We start from the raw sequence: 18035 nt of genomic DNA on the forward strand, positions 1-18035 counted from the left end.
GGTGTCTCTTTCTACACTATTGAAGGCATTTTTAATGTCTATCTTGATGATAATGTCATTGGTTGTATGGTGTTCTGTTGCGAAGTGGCGAGTGGCGTGTATTGCCGCCTCGCAGCCCAGAACTGTGCCAAAACCCAGCTGTCTGGGCTGCAAATAGCCAGACATTGTTTCTCTCACTGCTCGGCAACAGAGTTTAGTCGTGAGGCGCCGGAAAATACTACCTACTGCAATCGGTCTGATGCCACCGTCTTTTTTAGATAAGGCACAAAGAGAGGCCCCATAAAAAAATGGTCTCACCTCCAAATTCAGCATACCTCTTAGTAGGAAATTGCATAATTTGGCGAGGGCCTCTAGTAGACGGGGGCCGTTGTTCCCCGCGGCCGGCGAGATCAGTTCTTTAAGGTGCTGAAGCCGCAAACCATCGAGACCAGAGGCCGACCCATTGTAGAAGGACGAGATTGCCGTAGCAACGTCTGAAGGCGTTACAGACAGAAACGGGCTTGCAATGCTGGGCTCAGGCGGCAATGTTACTAACCTAGATGGTGGCGGATGTTTCTGTTTTAAAGCAAGTAGGGTATTCTTATTAGAGGGAGCAAGTGCGGAGTCTGACAGAAGCAATCGGACAGCTCCTCTCAGATCACCGTCATGTACTTTGGTCTCGATGGTGCGGTATAATGAGGCGGGTTTAGCTATAGCTAAGGATGGAAAGTATATATGCATATTATTAATATTGTTTTTAACTTTAGACGTGAGTGATCGGCGTTCAGTGGCGTCTGGCACCCTTAAGGCTGAGTACGAGAAAGACAATAGACTAATCCAATCATCAACGCTATTAGTATGTAAGCAAATATCGATAATTGAGCATAGCTTGTCAGCAGCGAGGCACCTGGCTCCCTTAGGGATGTGTCTAAGTACTGGCACATTCGATTTGAGTATTGGTAGATCATCTAGTCGGTTTCTTGTATGTGGAGACTGTGGTACTACGTCCGAGGTTATGGTTTGGGTGGGATTGGTACCCGAAATGCTGCAGGTGCCATGAATTCGTCTCAAATGGATATTCAATCCCTTCTGTCCCTTGAAGGAGCGATGAGGGCAAAACGGACATCGTGTTGTAATATCCAGAGTGGTCGGGGTCAATAAAGTATAAATAGTATAAATGTACTTCTGACTACTCGACTGTTAGTAGGGTGGGGCGTGTCAGAGCGTCATAAAATAAAAAAAATGATGAACTAAATTTGTTTTCGCTTGTTTTATTCAATCACTTGCTCTTACAAAATATGTTCAATGCAAAGGAACATGACTCGTCACAATAAAACATGCTTCTTAGTACCATTTTGTTTTATTTATATATTATTTTAGTTTCCATTCAGCATAACTATAAATAATGCGGGTCACATAAAATGCTCATAGCACAATATAGAAACTTGCAAACACTTTAACAAAATAGATACATAACTTTCCTCTGTCTTTTCTCTGAGAGAAATGCTTACTATTATCATAGTTATGCCAAACCTCACGTCATAACACAACGAAGCAACATGTTCCTTAAAAATATTCTTTCTTACCAACAATTTCATTTCTTTTTTTTTACATTTTATGAAGTTTTATTTTCGCTTTTCGTAATTCTAGACTACCTAACTAAATTTTTAACTAAACTATGCTACTGTCTAGACTAGTCTGCCGGGTAGAACACCACACTATAATAATACACATTGGACAAATACAATCGTATCGACACTTCAGACAGATTTTTTTGATTAACTTTTCTTTCTTTACACTTAGTCAACTACATAACAAAAGAGGTGAAAGCAAACGTTGTTGAACGGAAACTTATTCGACGTGTTTGCTAATTCTCCGAGACTTACGCTACGGCGCGCGCGGCGGGCGCCGCTTCAGTCCATTCAAATTAAATTATTTAATAAACTAACAAAGGAAACTACGCTAGAGGGGCGCCGCGCCGCACACGCCCGAACATATATTAAGCTAGGGCTCTATTCTATCTATCTTAGCGTCGAAACATTTTTTGCTATTCTATCTATCTATAGTTAAGCCTAGACCTACAACTAGCCCTCTGTCGCCCCCTCTACCCCCCACTAGTCGCGCTCTCTTACATTAACACTTACGTTTAAGAACATTTACTTACACGAGCTAAGAGTTTTATCTATTCACCGACATGGTATTTCATCAAGTTTTGGTTTTATTAATTGGTTCCCCAATACCTAACATCGTTTGTGCTCATTGCTCTGATAGTTCCTCTGCCTATACATAACAAATGATCTGCAATACACCTTAAGTAAAGTAGGTACTAATCATATCACACATGTCAGAATGTTGAAGTGAGTTAACTAGGAACATCTATGATTTCATCCTCGAGTTCGATTTTACTCCATGTGTGGAAATGCAACGATTAGACAGCCACATTATCTTCTATTAGCCTTTAATACAAAACTTTTAAACGTCTTCTTTACATTAAGTCTACGTTTATGATTACGGTAAGTTCTCTATTACCTGTAAAAATATTGTGTAAAGCACAGTGACGCCACTGCAGTATGCCTCTGAACATCATTACTTTTAAAGGAAGCTGAAGGCACTACCATCAAATTAAGTTATTGCTTTAATGGAAGGAAAGCATTAGAAAAATAATTTCATGCTAAAATATTCTATATATCGACGACGGGTAGTTCACAAAGGTTCTTGCCGCTATGTCATATAAAAGTAAAGGGAGTGGATCTATTCTAATAGTTTATACTTTACCATCGGGGAGACATCGTGGAATGAAAGTAAACCCTATATCTAGCACAGGTAAACCCCACCTTACGCACATTACACACCTACTTCAAAACAATCACGGTGCACGAAAATGATAACAAAACGAAAATTAGGCGAATCGAGTCGGGTTATATCATATACGTTGACATCAATTTTAAATGCAAAGTTTAGCGGAAATACCTATCGGAAGACTGCAATTACAGGAAGCCACAGTGTACGTCAACACTAAACAACCCAATACACGCAACATCTACTTAACTAAGTACCATGACTCGCACGGTACTACATTGCACTTCATGGTTATTCAAATTTCACAAGAAGTAAAGGCGGTTTCTTAGTCAGTTCCATTAATTTGGCTCGATCAGAAATTATACGCACATAACACTGATCTACGGAGTATTATGGTTTGAATGTAACACTAATAAAAATCTCACTTTCCGTTAGCCTTTGTGATGTGAGTTGAGTTGTAGGTACGAACCGATATGAGGGTAGTAGTGAGTGAGGCAGTCAGCTGTGACAGCGGCCGCACAGCGCGCTCCGACCGTCGCTTCGCGGAACATTACAAGTTCCGCCGTTTACAGGAAACCAGGAAACGAAACAGATACAGATCTACTTATTCGTTCAAAATCTACGTAATTCATTCAAAACCTGCTGCCAGCTAGTTTCTCTGTTCCTGTATTGTTTATCAAAAGTCTGAGATTTACAGGTTTTGAATAAAGAGGTCACGTTTAATCGTCTGTTAAAATACAGTTAATATATCAAACATTTAACTAGTCTTCAGTCCCTGAGTTGTATAAATATTTTCCTACTTCTTACTCGACTTTAATGATTTGTATACGTTGGTTCTGATGAAACTCTTGACGTGCCAAAATAGAATTAAACAGTTGCGATATAGTAGGCTTTTACTCGTACCCATCAACAATGTATATACATATCCATGTATAATTTATATATATATTCAATATAAAAATATCAAATTTCATATAAAGTCATAAAGTGTACCCAAAACCTACTTGATGGTACAAAAAGTGTTCGTTTACACCAAAACGATGTTTATACTTTGGATTTCAAATCCGATACATTTTATAATGTGGAAATCAATCGTGGAATTTTGCTTGGTGTTCTCTACTGGAATGTGCCGACCGCCTACAAAATAACAACTACAGTTGACTTAGTACATGATTCTCAAAAAAGGATCACTCTAACACGTTTTCGAACATGAGTTTCCGACGACGTACAAAAATGTGTATAGACGCGTAAAATGTATATATAGACTACATACAACTGCTTATTGCTAGTTCGCAGCAAGTGCAAGCGAGCTCCAGGCTCCGCCGGCCAGCGCATCAGTACGCGCGAGTACAGTACATATAAATTAATTCAGTCTGTTCTGGGTTTGGCAACGACGTCGTATTTGAAAAGTACGTATTTTGAATTAATATAGTTATCCTTTATACTTACTATTGTCTACGGCGAGAAATTAAAAATGAAAAACAAAGCATTCTTAAATTGCTTATGATAAAAGGCAAAAAGTACACACCTAGTTGTGGCGTAGTGAACGTTGTGATGAATTAGAACCGGGTAGGTAAGAATGGGATGGTCATCCTTGTCAAGGGTTTGCCGAGATCGAGAGGCACATAGTTTCATTAGCGTCTACTTATTACATTCTCGTATAACACAAACATTAATCTTTAAAGTTAGGTAAGTATTGCGATCCTTGGAAGACTGCACCGGTATATGAATGTTTTAAGGTACATAATACTGTATTATAGGCAGGAATAGTGCCACTTTTGAAATAAAATATTAAAGCACCATGCCAAACACATTAATAACTGTCTAAAATGTTGATAGAGCAAATCCTACCAATTGATTAAGATAAATAATATTAATGGAACTTTATAAAGAATCTTTGAAGGAATTAACACAGAACGAAATAAAACTAGCAGAGACTAAGAGCCCCCGCAAGTGTTTGCTCTATCACAATTTCATCTCTATCCACCGTTCCGCTCTCCAACTACGACTTGACATCATAAACGTTTTTTTCACTGTATTTTAAAAATACTTAGCTTGGAAGATTCTAAATCTTCGGCATTATTATCGTACAAAACCTATTCGGTGTTTCCACCCTTCTTAGCCAATACACACATAACTTTCTTTAACAATGGTACTCTTTACAATACATCGTCCGTAGACGTATCTAACATTTTTGATTCCACTTGATATGACCTTTTCATCCTCCTATCCAACCTCTCGCAGATATTGCTTTCCTACTGCTCCGATGTTAATGGTTACACAAACTATCCGCTTATCGCAAACAAATATCGCAGTCACGAGATAGGGATTGCACGGTTTCTTGTGATTTTGATTTACAACCGATTTACAAACAGTCCGGCTATCTTACAAATTCAAATATGACACTGCGTAAAAAATTAGGATTGTGAATAATGCCCGCCCAGAGGACATGTCTAAATTTAAAAGTTCACCATGAAATTATACTATGCTAAAATAAATACCTAACTATCTTAAATAATCTTGTCAACATGTTCAAAACCTCCGCCTAAAATCTTAAATTTGAAATTTCATAAAACAATAATAAAATTATAATGTAAAAACACATTTAAAAATTGCAGCTATATCTATACATCAAATCCTCTCGTTGAGCCGTCAAAAGACCTCATCAAAACATCACAGCGAATCGAACGATAGCACGAAGCCGAGAGGATGCCGGGCCGGGCGCCGCCACCAAATAAATACGAGAGACCAACTCCCAAGTACAAGACAGGCTTAACAACTAGAAAAAAAGCGCCGGCGACGGGAGTCGCGCGAACGGAGCTTTCGATGAAGTCTATAACGGCCGCAAATTATAACTAAAACAAATTAACATTGTAAAAAGTCACAGTTGCTTTGATTTTTGGCTCGTGTACAGCACGGATTGTCAGCATGTCGGGTCTACTTGGGCTGGTACGGCTGGTAGGTTTCGTCCGGGGACGCCGCCGTCGACGCGTGCTCGCTCTCCATCGGCATCTGGATGATGGGCGGCGTCGGGCCCGCGAAGTACTGGTACGGGTGCGACGCGAAGTACTGAAACACAACCGGCATATGTTACACACTACACGTAAGTTCATCTGCCAGACACAGCGAGTGCGAGGGTAGCGGGGGCGCGAGTGGGCACAGCGGGGCAAAGCATAGGATACGGCTCTGATAGCAAGTTCATATCGACACTCACGTATAATTCATTATCCGGCCTTAAGCTGTCCCAGTTTACCTGGAAAACAGAGAATTGGCATCAGTCTCGCTTTCACTTCGACTGAATTCTCCATTCCTATATTATTTCGTTTTTGATATATAAAACCGGCCGTTGAATCGTGGTGTGGCTGTGTATTTTTTTGTCTTAAATTTCAAAGTTGCTGTGTAGTTAATATATATTATGATAAATATGTACATATACAGTAGAACCCGCTTAAGACAATTCTGATATGATATAATATGATATGATATTTATAATATTTATTGGTAAATATTTACATTTACAAGTCATTTCTACAATTAAGCATTACAATAATACAATTAATAACATTACAAAACATAATTATTACAATTAATAACAAAACATTTATTATATTCCTATATAATTTAGTAGGTACGCTATTGAGCCAATGACCCGTGGCCATCGAAGAACTCGTCAATGGTATAGCAAGCCATTTCTAATAGTACGGCTTTCAGTTTGCGGACAAATATTGCATCTCTAGAAGCTTGCTTTATTTCATCGTCCAGTATGTTGTACAGTCTGATTCCCAGTACATGCATAGACTTCCTGAGGGAACCTAAGTCTTACGAGAAATCGTATTAAACGTGAAGAAAAAAAACTAGTATTACCTACCTATTTCATGTACCTAATTTGTTTATTTAGAATAGACGACACAACAAAGATTACAAATCAACATAATGGTACTTAACATAATTTTACCTACATAGTTGTAGTATTTTTGTGAGATAAATAAATTATGTTTATGTTGGTATTAACCTCGTAAGGCCCACCATACAAAGTTTCCCTATTTTTAATTTGAACCTTGTCGTATAAAAGATTAGGGTGACTTTAGTTTGTTTTAGAAAACAATGAAACAAAAGAAATGCTACTTAATTCAGTTAGGTTCAAATTAGATTGAAACAGAGTGTACATTGTAATGCACATTGGGCCTTACGAGGTTCAACAACAATGGTATATGTAATTTTTTTTTCTCAAAATATAAAGTCATTTATTCACACAAAACAATAAAAATGACCACTGTTTTATTTAAAGTAATTATTTATTTTAGTTAGCTTTTAATATCGTTACTTTTTTCTTGCAGTGATATATAATGCTTTTCTTTTAATTTTTGACATCACTGAACTAACGCTAACACGAATGAAGCTAAGAATTTGAAATTTGAACACTCACAACGATTGAAACTTAAAACCAGTTTAAAACAAATCAAAACACCGCAGCGGTGATAATGAGCGGATGAAATGTAAGTGTAGGTAGGTACGAACCAATTAGCCGAACTTATCTGGACAGGCCGAAGTGTCGCCAGAATCGCGTCTTCTTGCGTAATATTAGTACGACATGGTTAATCCCATTTTTTTAATACATAAGTTACATAGTTTTTTTATACATTGAAGGTGGGTAATATATAATAATAATATAATTTTAGATGGCGTATTATGCGGGACGCGAGTCGTATTAACCGTGAAAAAATGTATGAATAAAGTTGCAGGAACCGGCGTAAAATGGCGTATGATGCGGGAAATCGTATTAAACGTGATCGTATTAAGCGGGTTCTACTGTCTGTTCTAAATTCAAAGATATAATTGATTGTACTTAGAGTTCCATTTCTAAATAGATAAATGTTGACTCGATCGCAGGTCCTCCTTCATTTTAACGTCTTCATACTCGATGCTGGATCGAGCATTATAGTCTAAGATACGTCATATATGGTCGACCTTCACCCATACGTCTGACGGATGAAACTTACATTTTATGAAAGAAAATATGTCCCTGAACATAAATAAATAGGGTTGCCTAAAGAAATATGGTCAAGGCTATTTTTAATAAATTTTTGAAAATATTTTTTTTCTTCAAATTTCACCGTTGTCTGACGAACGAAATAAGTTCCAATGGAAAGTATACAACTTGTACAACATGAATAAATTAGGTTGCCTATGTTTTTCCGGTCACTATTATGAGGTTGCCGTGTTTAAACGGGTGAGTTAAAATCGATAATTGCACCCATCTGTCTGACGCTTGAATTATATATCAAAATAATGGTAATTTTATTGCGAATACAATGGTATAGGGTTGCCTGCAAAAATCCGGTCACAAATAAGGGTTGCCAGGCTTTAAAAGAAAATAAGAAGTAAAGACTTTTAGCGATAACTCAAAAACGGCTCAACTGATCAGGATTGTTTTAACTATTTTCGAATGTGTTTATTAATCACTATTTTTGTGATTTTTTTCATAATTTTTGGATGCATGGTTCAAAAGTTAGAAGGAAAAACCCTTTTCTTTCCTTTCTAAATAATTATTTCCGAAATGATTTTTTTTCAAAAAATGTTGTTTAAAGACCCCTATTTATTTTGAAAGACCTATCTAACGACACCCCACACTATAGGGTTGAAACATTAAAAAAATTGTCACACACATTTTGTTTCTTTCAAAGCGATTATTTCCGAAAATATTCACTTTATAAAAAAATGTTTTTCTAAAATCCCTATTTATTTTAAAATACCTATCCAACGACATCCTACATTATAGGGTTGAAACGAAACAAAAAATCCTTACATACATTTTGTTTCTTTCGAGGCGATTATTTCCGAAAATATTCACTTTATCAACAATTAATTTTTGAAAACCCCTATTCATTTTAAAAGACCTATCCAACAATATCCAGCACTATAAGGTTGAAACGATAAAAAAAATTGTTACACATTTTGTTTCTTTCGAAGCGATTGTCTCCTAAAATATTCACTTTATCCCTATGGTGTGGGATGTCGTTGGATAGGTTAAAATGAATACGGGTTTTCTGAAATTAATTGTTGATAAAGTGAATATTTTTGGGAAATAATCGCCTCGAAGGAAACAAAATGTATGTAAAGATTTTTTGGTTAGATTCAACCCTATAGTGTGGGATGTCGTTGGATAGGTCTTTTAAAATAAACAGGGATTTTAGAAAAACATTTTTTGATAAAGTGAATATTTTCGAAAATAATCGCTTTGAAAGAAACAAAATGTGTGTGAAATTTTTTTTATTGTTTCAACCCTATAGTGTGGGGTGTCGTTAGATAGGTCTTTCAAAATAAATAGGGGTCTTTAAACAACATTTTTTGACAGTGAATCTTTTCGGAAATAATCCCTTCCAAAGAAATAAAATGTATGTGAGGATTTTTTTTAATTTCAAACCTATAGTGACGGATATTGTTCGATAGGTCTTTTAAAATGAATAGGGGTTTTCATAAATCAATTGTTGTTAAAGTGAATATTTTCGGAAATAATCTCCTCGAAAGAAACAAAATGTATGTAAGGAATTTTTGTTTCGTTTCAACCCTATAATGTGGCATGTCGTTGGATAGGTCTTTTAAAATAAATAGGGATTTTAGAAAAACATTTTTTGAAAAAGTGAATATTTTCGGAAATAATCGCTTTGAAAGAAACAAAATGTGTGTGACAATTTTTTTATTATTTTAACCCTATAGTGTACGGTGTCGTTAGATAGGTCTTTCAAAATAAATAGGGGTCTTTAAACAACATTTTTTGACAAAGTGAATCTTTTCGGAAATAATCCCTTCCAAAGAAATAAAATGTATGTGAGGATTTTTTTTTAATTTCAAACCTATAGTGACGGATATTGTTCGATAGGTCTTTTAAAATGAATAGGGGTTTTCATAAATCAATTGTTGTTCAAGTGAATATTTTCGGAAATAATCGCCTCGAAAGAAACAAAATGTATGTAAGGATTTTTTGTTCGTTTCAACCCTATAATGTGGCATGTCGTTGGATAGGTCTTTTAAAATAAATAGGGATTTTAGAAAAACATTTATTGATAAAGTGAATATTTTCGGAAATAATCGCTTTGAAAGAAACAAAATGTGTGTGACATTTTTTTTATTATTTCAACCCTATAGTGTGGGGTGTCGTTAGATAGGTCTTTCAAAATAAATAGGGGTCTTTAAACAACATTTTTTGATAAAGTAAATCATTTCGGAAATAATTATTTAGAAAGGAAAAAAAGGGGTTTTCCTTCTAACTTTTGAACCATGCATCCAAAAATTATGAAAAAAATCACAAAAATAGTGATTAATAAACACATTCGAAAATAGTTAAAACAATCGTGATCAGTTAAGCCGTTTTTGAGTTATCGCTAAAAGTCTTTCCTTCTCAGCTCAAGTGGCTTCCTATTCGTCTTCGCCGTGACTCTCATGTTCTCGCCCTTCTCTATGGCATTCTCTTTAACCCCGCTACACCACCTTATCTCAAAGAGCGTTTCAAGTATCTCTCTTCTATCAGATGTTCTCAGACTCATATTCTTGCTCCTCCCTCATCTACTTCTAAATTTTATAATAGCTCTTTTACCTTCCGGGCTGTTCGGCTGTGGAATGCTTTACCAGTAGAATTAAGATTAGCTAAATCTCTCCCCATATTAAAAAATCAGCTAAAACTATACTTTCTATCTCTGCCTTAAGTTGCCATTTTATATATTGTATATATGCTTGTATAAATATATATATATATATATATATATATATATATATATATATATATATATTGTATTGTATATTTATATGTGTGTTAGGTTTTGTTTTAATACTTATATGTATAAGTAGTAATTGTAGTATGTGTGTTTGTGTTTAATAGTCTCCATATTTAGCTCTTTGCACTACCTGTTGACTTTTGTATGAGTTCTACATTTCCTGGTGTCTGTGAACCTAGCATATCAAGTGCTAGCATCTCAATCTTTTTTAAGAGTTCTAGTAGCATCCCTAATAGTTCTACAGTTCTAGGTGGTTTTTTTTCATAGTTCTGCTCATTTTCGCGAAAAAAATGAAATTTGAAAATGAGATGCTAACTTCACATTTTGACACTCCAGCATCCCAGCCGTTATCCACTCCACAGCCTCAAAATAGCATTTAAACGTAAGATACTAACATTTCTAGACGATATATAATGAGTTCTAGTCAAAACTGTAAAAAATTTTTTTTCCATATATGTATGGGACACGAACATCAAAAGCAATTGTAGGTATATTCTGATTAAAGCTAAGTTTGAGCTAAAATCCCAAATTTGACAGCTAGCATCTCAGCAGTTCCGGATAGCCAGATGCCTAGTGCACTAGAATACACACAGTTCTATCTTCTAGAAGGAAATTTGACAGAGTTTTGATAGACTATGTCCGAAAATAGACGCAAAATCGAGTAATTGCTAAATTCTGAGCTAGCATCCCAGCCAATGCAAGTCTTACACCCAGCATCTCAGCAGTTCTGGATAGCCAGCTCCCTATTGCACTAGAATACACACAGTTCTATCTTCTAGAAGGAAATTTTACAGAGTTTTGATAAACTATATCCGAAAATAGTCGCGAAATCGAGTAATTGCTAAGTTCTGGGCATAGCATCTCAGCCAATGCAGATCTGATACCAGGCATCTCAGCAGTTCTGGATAGCCAGCTCACTAGTGCACTAGAATACACACAGTTCTTTCTTCTAGAACAAAATTTGACGGAGTTTTGATAGACTATGTCTGAGAATAGTCTCAAAATCGAGTAAATGCTATGTTCATAGATTAGCATCCCAGCCAATGCAGGTCTTACAACCAGCATTTCAGCAGTTTTGGATAGCTAGAACCCTAGTGCACTAGAATACACACAGTTCTATCTTCTAGAAGGAAATTTGACAGAGTTTTGATAGACAATGTCCGAAAACAGTCGCGAAATCGAGTACTTGCTAAGTTCTGGGCATAGCATCCCAGCCAATGCTGATCTGATACCCGGCATCTCAGCAGTTCTAAATAGCCAGCTCACTAGTGCACTAGAATACACACAGTTATATCTTCTAGACGTAAATTTGACAGAGTTTTGATAGACTATGTCCGAAAATAGTCGCAAAATCAAGAAATTGCTAAGTTCTGAGCTAGAATCCCAGCCAATGCAGGTCTTACAACCAGCATCTCAGCAGTTCTGGATAGCTAGAACCCTAGTGCACTAGAATACAGACAGTTCTATCTTCTAGAAGGAAATTTTACAGAGTTTTGATAAACTATATCCGAAAATTGTCTCAAAATCGAGTAATTGCTAAGTTCTGAGCTAGCATCCCAGCCAATGCTGATCTGATACCCGGCATCTCAGCAGTTCTAAATAGCCAGCTCACTAGTGCACTAGAATACACACAGTTCTGTCTTCTAGAACGAAAATTGGCAGAGTTTTCACAGACTGTCCGAAAATTGTCTCAAAATCGAGAAATTGCTTAGTTGTGAGCTAGCATCCCAGCCAATGCAGGTCTTACACCCAGCATCTCAGCAGTTCTGGATAGCTATCTCCCTATTGTACTAGAATACACACAGTTCTGTCTTCTAGAACGAAAATTGGCAGAGTTTTGACAGACTGTCAGAAAATTGACTCAAAATCGAGAAATTGCTAAGTTCTGAGCTAGCATCCCAGCCACTGCAGGTCTTACTCCCAGCATCTCAGCAGTTCTGGATAGCCAGCTCCCTATTGCACTAGAATACACACAGTTCTATCTTCTAGAAGGAAATTTTACAGAGTTTTGATAAACTATATCCGAAAATAGTCGCTAAATCGAGTAATTGCTAAGTTCTGAGCTAGCATTCCAGCCAATGCAGGTCTTATACACAGCATCTCAGCAGTTCTGGATAGCCAGCTCCCTAGTGCACTAGAAAACACACAGTTCTATCTTCTAGAAGGAAATTTGACAGAGTTTTGATAGACAATGTCCGAAAACAGTCGCGAAATCGAGTACTTGCTAAGTTCTGGGCATAGCATCCCAGCCAATGCTGATCTGATACCCGGCATCTCAGCAGTTCTAAATAGCCAGCTCACTAGTGCACTAGAATACACACAGTTCTATCTTCTAGACGTAAATTTGACAGAGTTTTGGTAGACTATGTTCGAAAATAGTCGCAAAATCAAGAAATTGCTAAGTTCTGAGTCAGCATCCCAGCCAATGCAGGTCTTACAACCAGCATCTCAGCAGTTCTGGATAGCTAGAACCCTAGTGCACTAGAATACAGACAGTTCTATCTTCTAGAAGGAAATTTTACAGAGTTTTGATAAACTATATCCGAAAATTGTCTCAAATTCGAGTAATTGCTAAGTTCTGAGCTAGCATCCCAGCCAATGCTGATCTGATACCCGGCATCTCAGCAGTTCTAAATAGCCAGCTCACTAGTGCACTAGAATACACACAGTTCTGTCTTCTAGAACGAAAATTGGCAGAGTTTTGACAGACTGTCCGAAAATTGTCTCAAAATCGAGAAATTTTTTAGTTGTGAGCTAGCATCCCAGCCAATGCAGGTCTTACACCCAGCATCTCAGCAGTTCTGGATAGCCATCTCCCTATTGCACTAGAATACACACAGTTCTGTCTTCTAGAACGAAAATTGGCAGAGTTTTGACAGACTGTCCGAAAATTATCTCAAAATCGAGAAATTGCTAAGTTCTGAGCTAGCATCCCAGCCAATGCAGGTCTTACACCCAGCATCTCAGCAGTTCTGGATAGCCAGCTCCCTATTGCACTAGAATACACACAGTTCTATCTTCTAGAAGGAAATTTTACAGAGTTTTGATAAACTATATCCGAAAATAGTCGCTAAATCGAGTAATTGCTAAGTTCTGAGCTAGCATCCCAGCCTATGCAGGTCTTATACACAGCATCTCAGCAGTTCTGGATAGCTAGAACCCTAGTGCACTAGAATACAGACAGTTCTATCTTCTAGAAGGAAATTTTACAGAGTTTTGATAAACTATATCCGAAAATTGTCTCAAAATCGAGTAATTGCTAAGTTCTGAGCTAGCATCCCAGCCAATGCTGATCTGATACCCGGCATCTCAGCAGTTATAAATAGCCAGCTCACTAGTGCACTAGAATACACACAGTTCTGTCTTCTAGAACGAAAATTGGCAGAGTTTTGACAGACTGTCCGAAAATTGTCTCAAAATCGAGAAATTGCTTAGTTGTGAGCTAGCATCCCAGCCAATGCAGGTCTTACAACCAGCATCTCAGCAGTTCTGGATAGCCACCTCACTAATGCACTAGAATACACACAGTTCTATCTTCTAGAACAAAATTTGACGAAGTTTTGATAGACTATGTCTGAGAATAGTCCCAAAATCGAGTAAATGCTATGTTCATAGATTAGCATCCCAGCCAATGCAGGTCTTACAACCAGCATTTCAGCAGTTTTGGATAGCTAGAACCCTATTGCACTAGAATACACACAGTTCTATCTTCTAGAAGGAAATTTGACAGAGTTTTGATAGACAATGTCCGAAAACAGTCGCGAAATCGAGTACTTGCTAAGTTCTGGGCATAGCATCCCAGCCAATGCTGATCTGATACCCGGCATCTCAGCAGTTCTAAATAGCCAGCTCACTAGTGCACTAGAATACACACAGTTCTGTCTTCTAGAACGAAAATTGGCAGAGTTTTGACAGACTGTCCAAAAATTATCTCAAAATCGAGAAATTGCTAAGTTCTGAGCTAGCATCCCAGCCAATGCAGGTCTTACACCCAGCATCTCAGCAGTTCTGGATAGCTAGAACCCTAGTGCACTAGAATACAGACAGTTCTATCTTCTAGACAGAAATTTGACAGAGTTTTGATAGACAATGTCCGAAAACAGTCGCGAAATCGAGTAATTGCTAAGTTCTGAGCTAGCATCCCAGCCAATGCAGGTCTTATACACAGCATCTCAGCAGTTCTGGATAGCCAGCTGCCTAGTGCACTAGAATACACACAGTTCTATCTTCCATGACGAAATTTGACCGAATTTTGATAGTCTGTCCGAAAATAGTCTCAAAATCGAGAAATTGCTTAGTTGTGAGCTAGCATCCCAGCCAAAGCAGGTCTTACACCCAGCATCTCAGCAGTTCTGGATAGCTAGAACCCTAGTGCACTAGAATACACACAGTTCTATCTTCTAGAAGGAAATTTTACAGAGTTTTGATAAACTATATCCGAAAATAGTCGCGAAATCGAGTAATTGCTAAGTTCTGGGCATAGCATCCCAGCCAATGCTGATCTGATACCCGGCATCTCAGCAGTTCTAAATAGCCAGCTCACTAGTTCACTAGAATACACACAGTTCTATCTTCTAGACGGAAATTTGACAGAGTTTTGATAGTCTATGTCCGAAAATAGTCGCAAAATCAAGAAATTGCTAAGTTCTGAGCTAGCATCCCAGCCAATGCAGGTCTTACAACCAGCATCTCAGCAGTTCTGGATAGCTAGAACCCTAGTGCACTAGAATACAGACAGTTCTATCTTCTAGAAGGAAATGTGACAGAGTTTTGATAGACAATGTCCGAAAACAGTCTCAAAATCGAGAAATTGCTAAGTTCTGAGCTAGCATCCCAGCCACTGCAGGTATTACACCCAGCATCTCAGCAGTTCTGGATAGCCAGCTCCCTACTGCACTAGAATTCACACAGTTCTATCTTCTAGAAGGAAATTTTACAGAGTTTTGATAAACTATATCCGAAAATAGTCGCTAAATCGAGTAATTGCTAAGTTCTGAGCTAGCATCCCAGCCAATGCAGGTCTTATACACAGCATCTCAGCAGTTTTGGATAGCCAGCTCCCTATTGCACTAGAATACACACAGTTCTATCTTCTATCACAAAATTTGACTGAGTTATGATAGGCTGTCCGAAAATAGTCTCAAAATCGAGAAATTGCTAAGTTCTGAGCTAGCATCCCAGCCAATGCAGGTCTGATACCAGGCATCTCAGCAGTTCTGAATAGCCACCTCACTATTGCACTAGAATACACACAGTTCTATCTTCTAGAACAAAATTTGATGGAGTTTTGATAGACTATGTCCGAAAATAGTCTCAAAATCGAGTAAATGCTATGTTCATAGATTAGCATCCCAGCCAATGCAGGTCTTACAACCAGCATTTCAGCAGGTTTGGATAGCTAGAACCCTAGTGCACTAGAATACACACAGTTCTATCTTCTAGAAGGAAATGTGACAGAGTTTTGATAGACAATGTCCGAAAACAGTCTCAAAATCGAGAAATTGCTAAGTTCTGAGCTAGCATCCCAGCCACTGCAGGTATTACACCCAGCATCTCAGCAGTTCTGGATAACTAGAACCCTAGTGCACTAGAATACAGACAGTTCTATCTTCTAGAAGGAAATTTGACAGAGTTTTGATAGACAATGTCCGAAAACAGTCGCTAATCGAGTAATTGCTAAGTTCTGGGCATATCATCCCAGCCAATGCTGATCTGATACCCGGCATCTCAGCAGTTCTAAATAGCCAGCTCACTAGTGCACTAGAATCCACAGAGTTCTGTCTTCTAAAAAAAATTTGACGGAGTTTTGATTGACTATGTCCGAGAATAGTCTCAAATCGAGTAAATGCTATGTTCTTAGATTAGCATCCCAGCCAATGCAGGTCTTACAACCAGCATCTCAGCAGTTCTGGATAGCCAGAACCCTAGTGCATTAGAATACAGACAGTTCTATCTTCTAGAAGGAAATTTGACAGAGTTTTGATAGACAATGTACGAAAACAGTCGCGAAATCGAGTAATTGCTAAGTTCTGAGCATAGCATCCCAGCCAATGCTGATCTGATACCCGGCATCTCAGCAGTTCTAAATAGCCAGCTCACTAGTGCACTAGAATACACACAGTTCTGTCTTCTAGAACGAAAATTGGCAGAGTTTTGACAGACTGTCCAAAAATTATCTCAAAATCGAGAAATTGCTAAGTTCTGAGCTAGCATCCCAGCCAATGCAGGTCTTACACCCAGCATCTCAGCAGTTCTGGATAGCTAGAACCCTAGTGCACTAGAATACAGACATTTATATCTTCTAGACGTTAATTTGACAGAGTTTTGATAAACAATGTCCGAAAACAGTCGCGAAATCGAGTAATTGCTAAGTTCTGGGCATAGCATCCCAGGCAATGCTGATCTGATACCCGGCATCACAGCAGTTCTAAATAGCCAGCTCACTAGTGCACTAGAATACACACAGTTCTGTCTTCTAGACGTAAATTTGACAGAGTTTTGATAGACTATGTCCGAAAATAGTCGCAAAATCAAGAAATTGCTAAGTTCTGAGCTAGCATCCCAGCCAATGCAGGTCTTACAACCAGCATCTCAGCAGTTCTGGATAGCTAGAACCCTAGTGCACTAGAATACAGACAGTTGTACCTTCTAGAAGGAAATTTGACAGAGTTTTGATAGACAATGTCCGAAAACAGTCGCGAAATCGAGTAATTGCTAAGTTCTGAGCATAGCATCCCAGCCAATGCTGATCTGATACCCGGCATCTCAGCAGTTCTAAATAGCCAGCTCACTAGAGCTCTAGAATACACACAGTTCTGTCTTCTAGAACGAAAATTGGCAGAGTTTTGACAGACTGTCCGAAAATTGACTCAAAATCGAGAAATTGCTTAGTTCTGAGCTAGCATCCCAGCCAATGCAGGTCTTACACCCAGCATCTCAGCAGTTCTGGATAGCCATCTCCCTATTGCACTAGAATACACACATTTCTGTCTTCTAAAACGAAAATTGACAGAGTTTTGACAGACTGTCCGAAAATTGTCTCAAAATTGAGAAATTGCTTAGTCGTGAGCTAGCATCCCAGCCAATGCAGGTCTTACACCCAGCATCTCAGCAGTTCTGGATAGCTAGAACCCAAGTGCACTAGAATACACACAGTTGTACCTTCTAGAAGGAAATTTGACAGAGTTTTGATAGACAATGTCCGAAAACAGTCGCGAAATCGAGTAATTGCTAAGTTCTGAGCATAGCATCCCAGCCAATGCTGATCTGATACCCGGCATCTCAGCAGTTCTAAATAGCCAGCTCACTAGAGCTCTAGAATACACACAGTTCTGTCTTCTAGAACGAAAATTGGCAGAGTTTTGACAGACTGTCCGAAAATTGACTCAAAATCGAGAAATTGCTTAGTTCTGAGCTAGCATCCCAGCCAATGCAGGTCTTACACCCAGCATCTCAGCAGTTCTGGATAGCCATCTCCCTATTGCA

General features: G+C 38.1%; 1 protein-coding gene across 5 annotated transcripts in view; it reads right to left on the reverse strand.

Moving 5' to 3' along the window:
* Window positions 1-1230: 1230 nt before the first annotated feature.
* The window catches only part of LOC134746085 (protein alan shepard), a 262336-nt gene continuing 245531 nt past the window's right edge, over window positions 1231-18035 (reverse strand). For 4 of the 5 annotated variants that reach the window (XM_063680323.1, XM_063680325.1, XM_063680324.1 and 1 more), the window contains exons 9-10: window positions 5993-6031; window positions 1231-5847 (exon numbers count right to left, since the gene is read on the reverse strand). In XM_063680323.1, the coding sequence (XP_063536393.1) occupies window positions 5716-5847; window positions 5993-6031 (171 nt within the window). In that variant the 3' untranslated portion in view covers window positions 1231-5715. The remainder of the gene's footprint in view (window positions 5848-5992; window positions 6032-18035) is intronic. The other variant, XM_063680326.1, reaches the window with a different exon arrangement.

Source organism: Cydia strobilella, chromosome 12 (assembly GCF_947568885.1).
Source record: "Cydia strobilella chromosome 12, ilCydStro3.1, whole genome shotgun sequence".
NCBI lineage: Eukaryota > Metazoa > Arthropoda > Insecta > Lepidoptera > Tortricidae > Cydia > Cydia strobilella.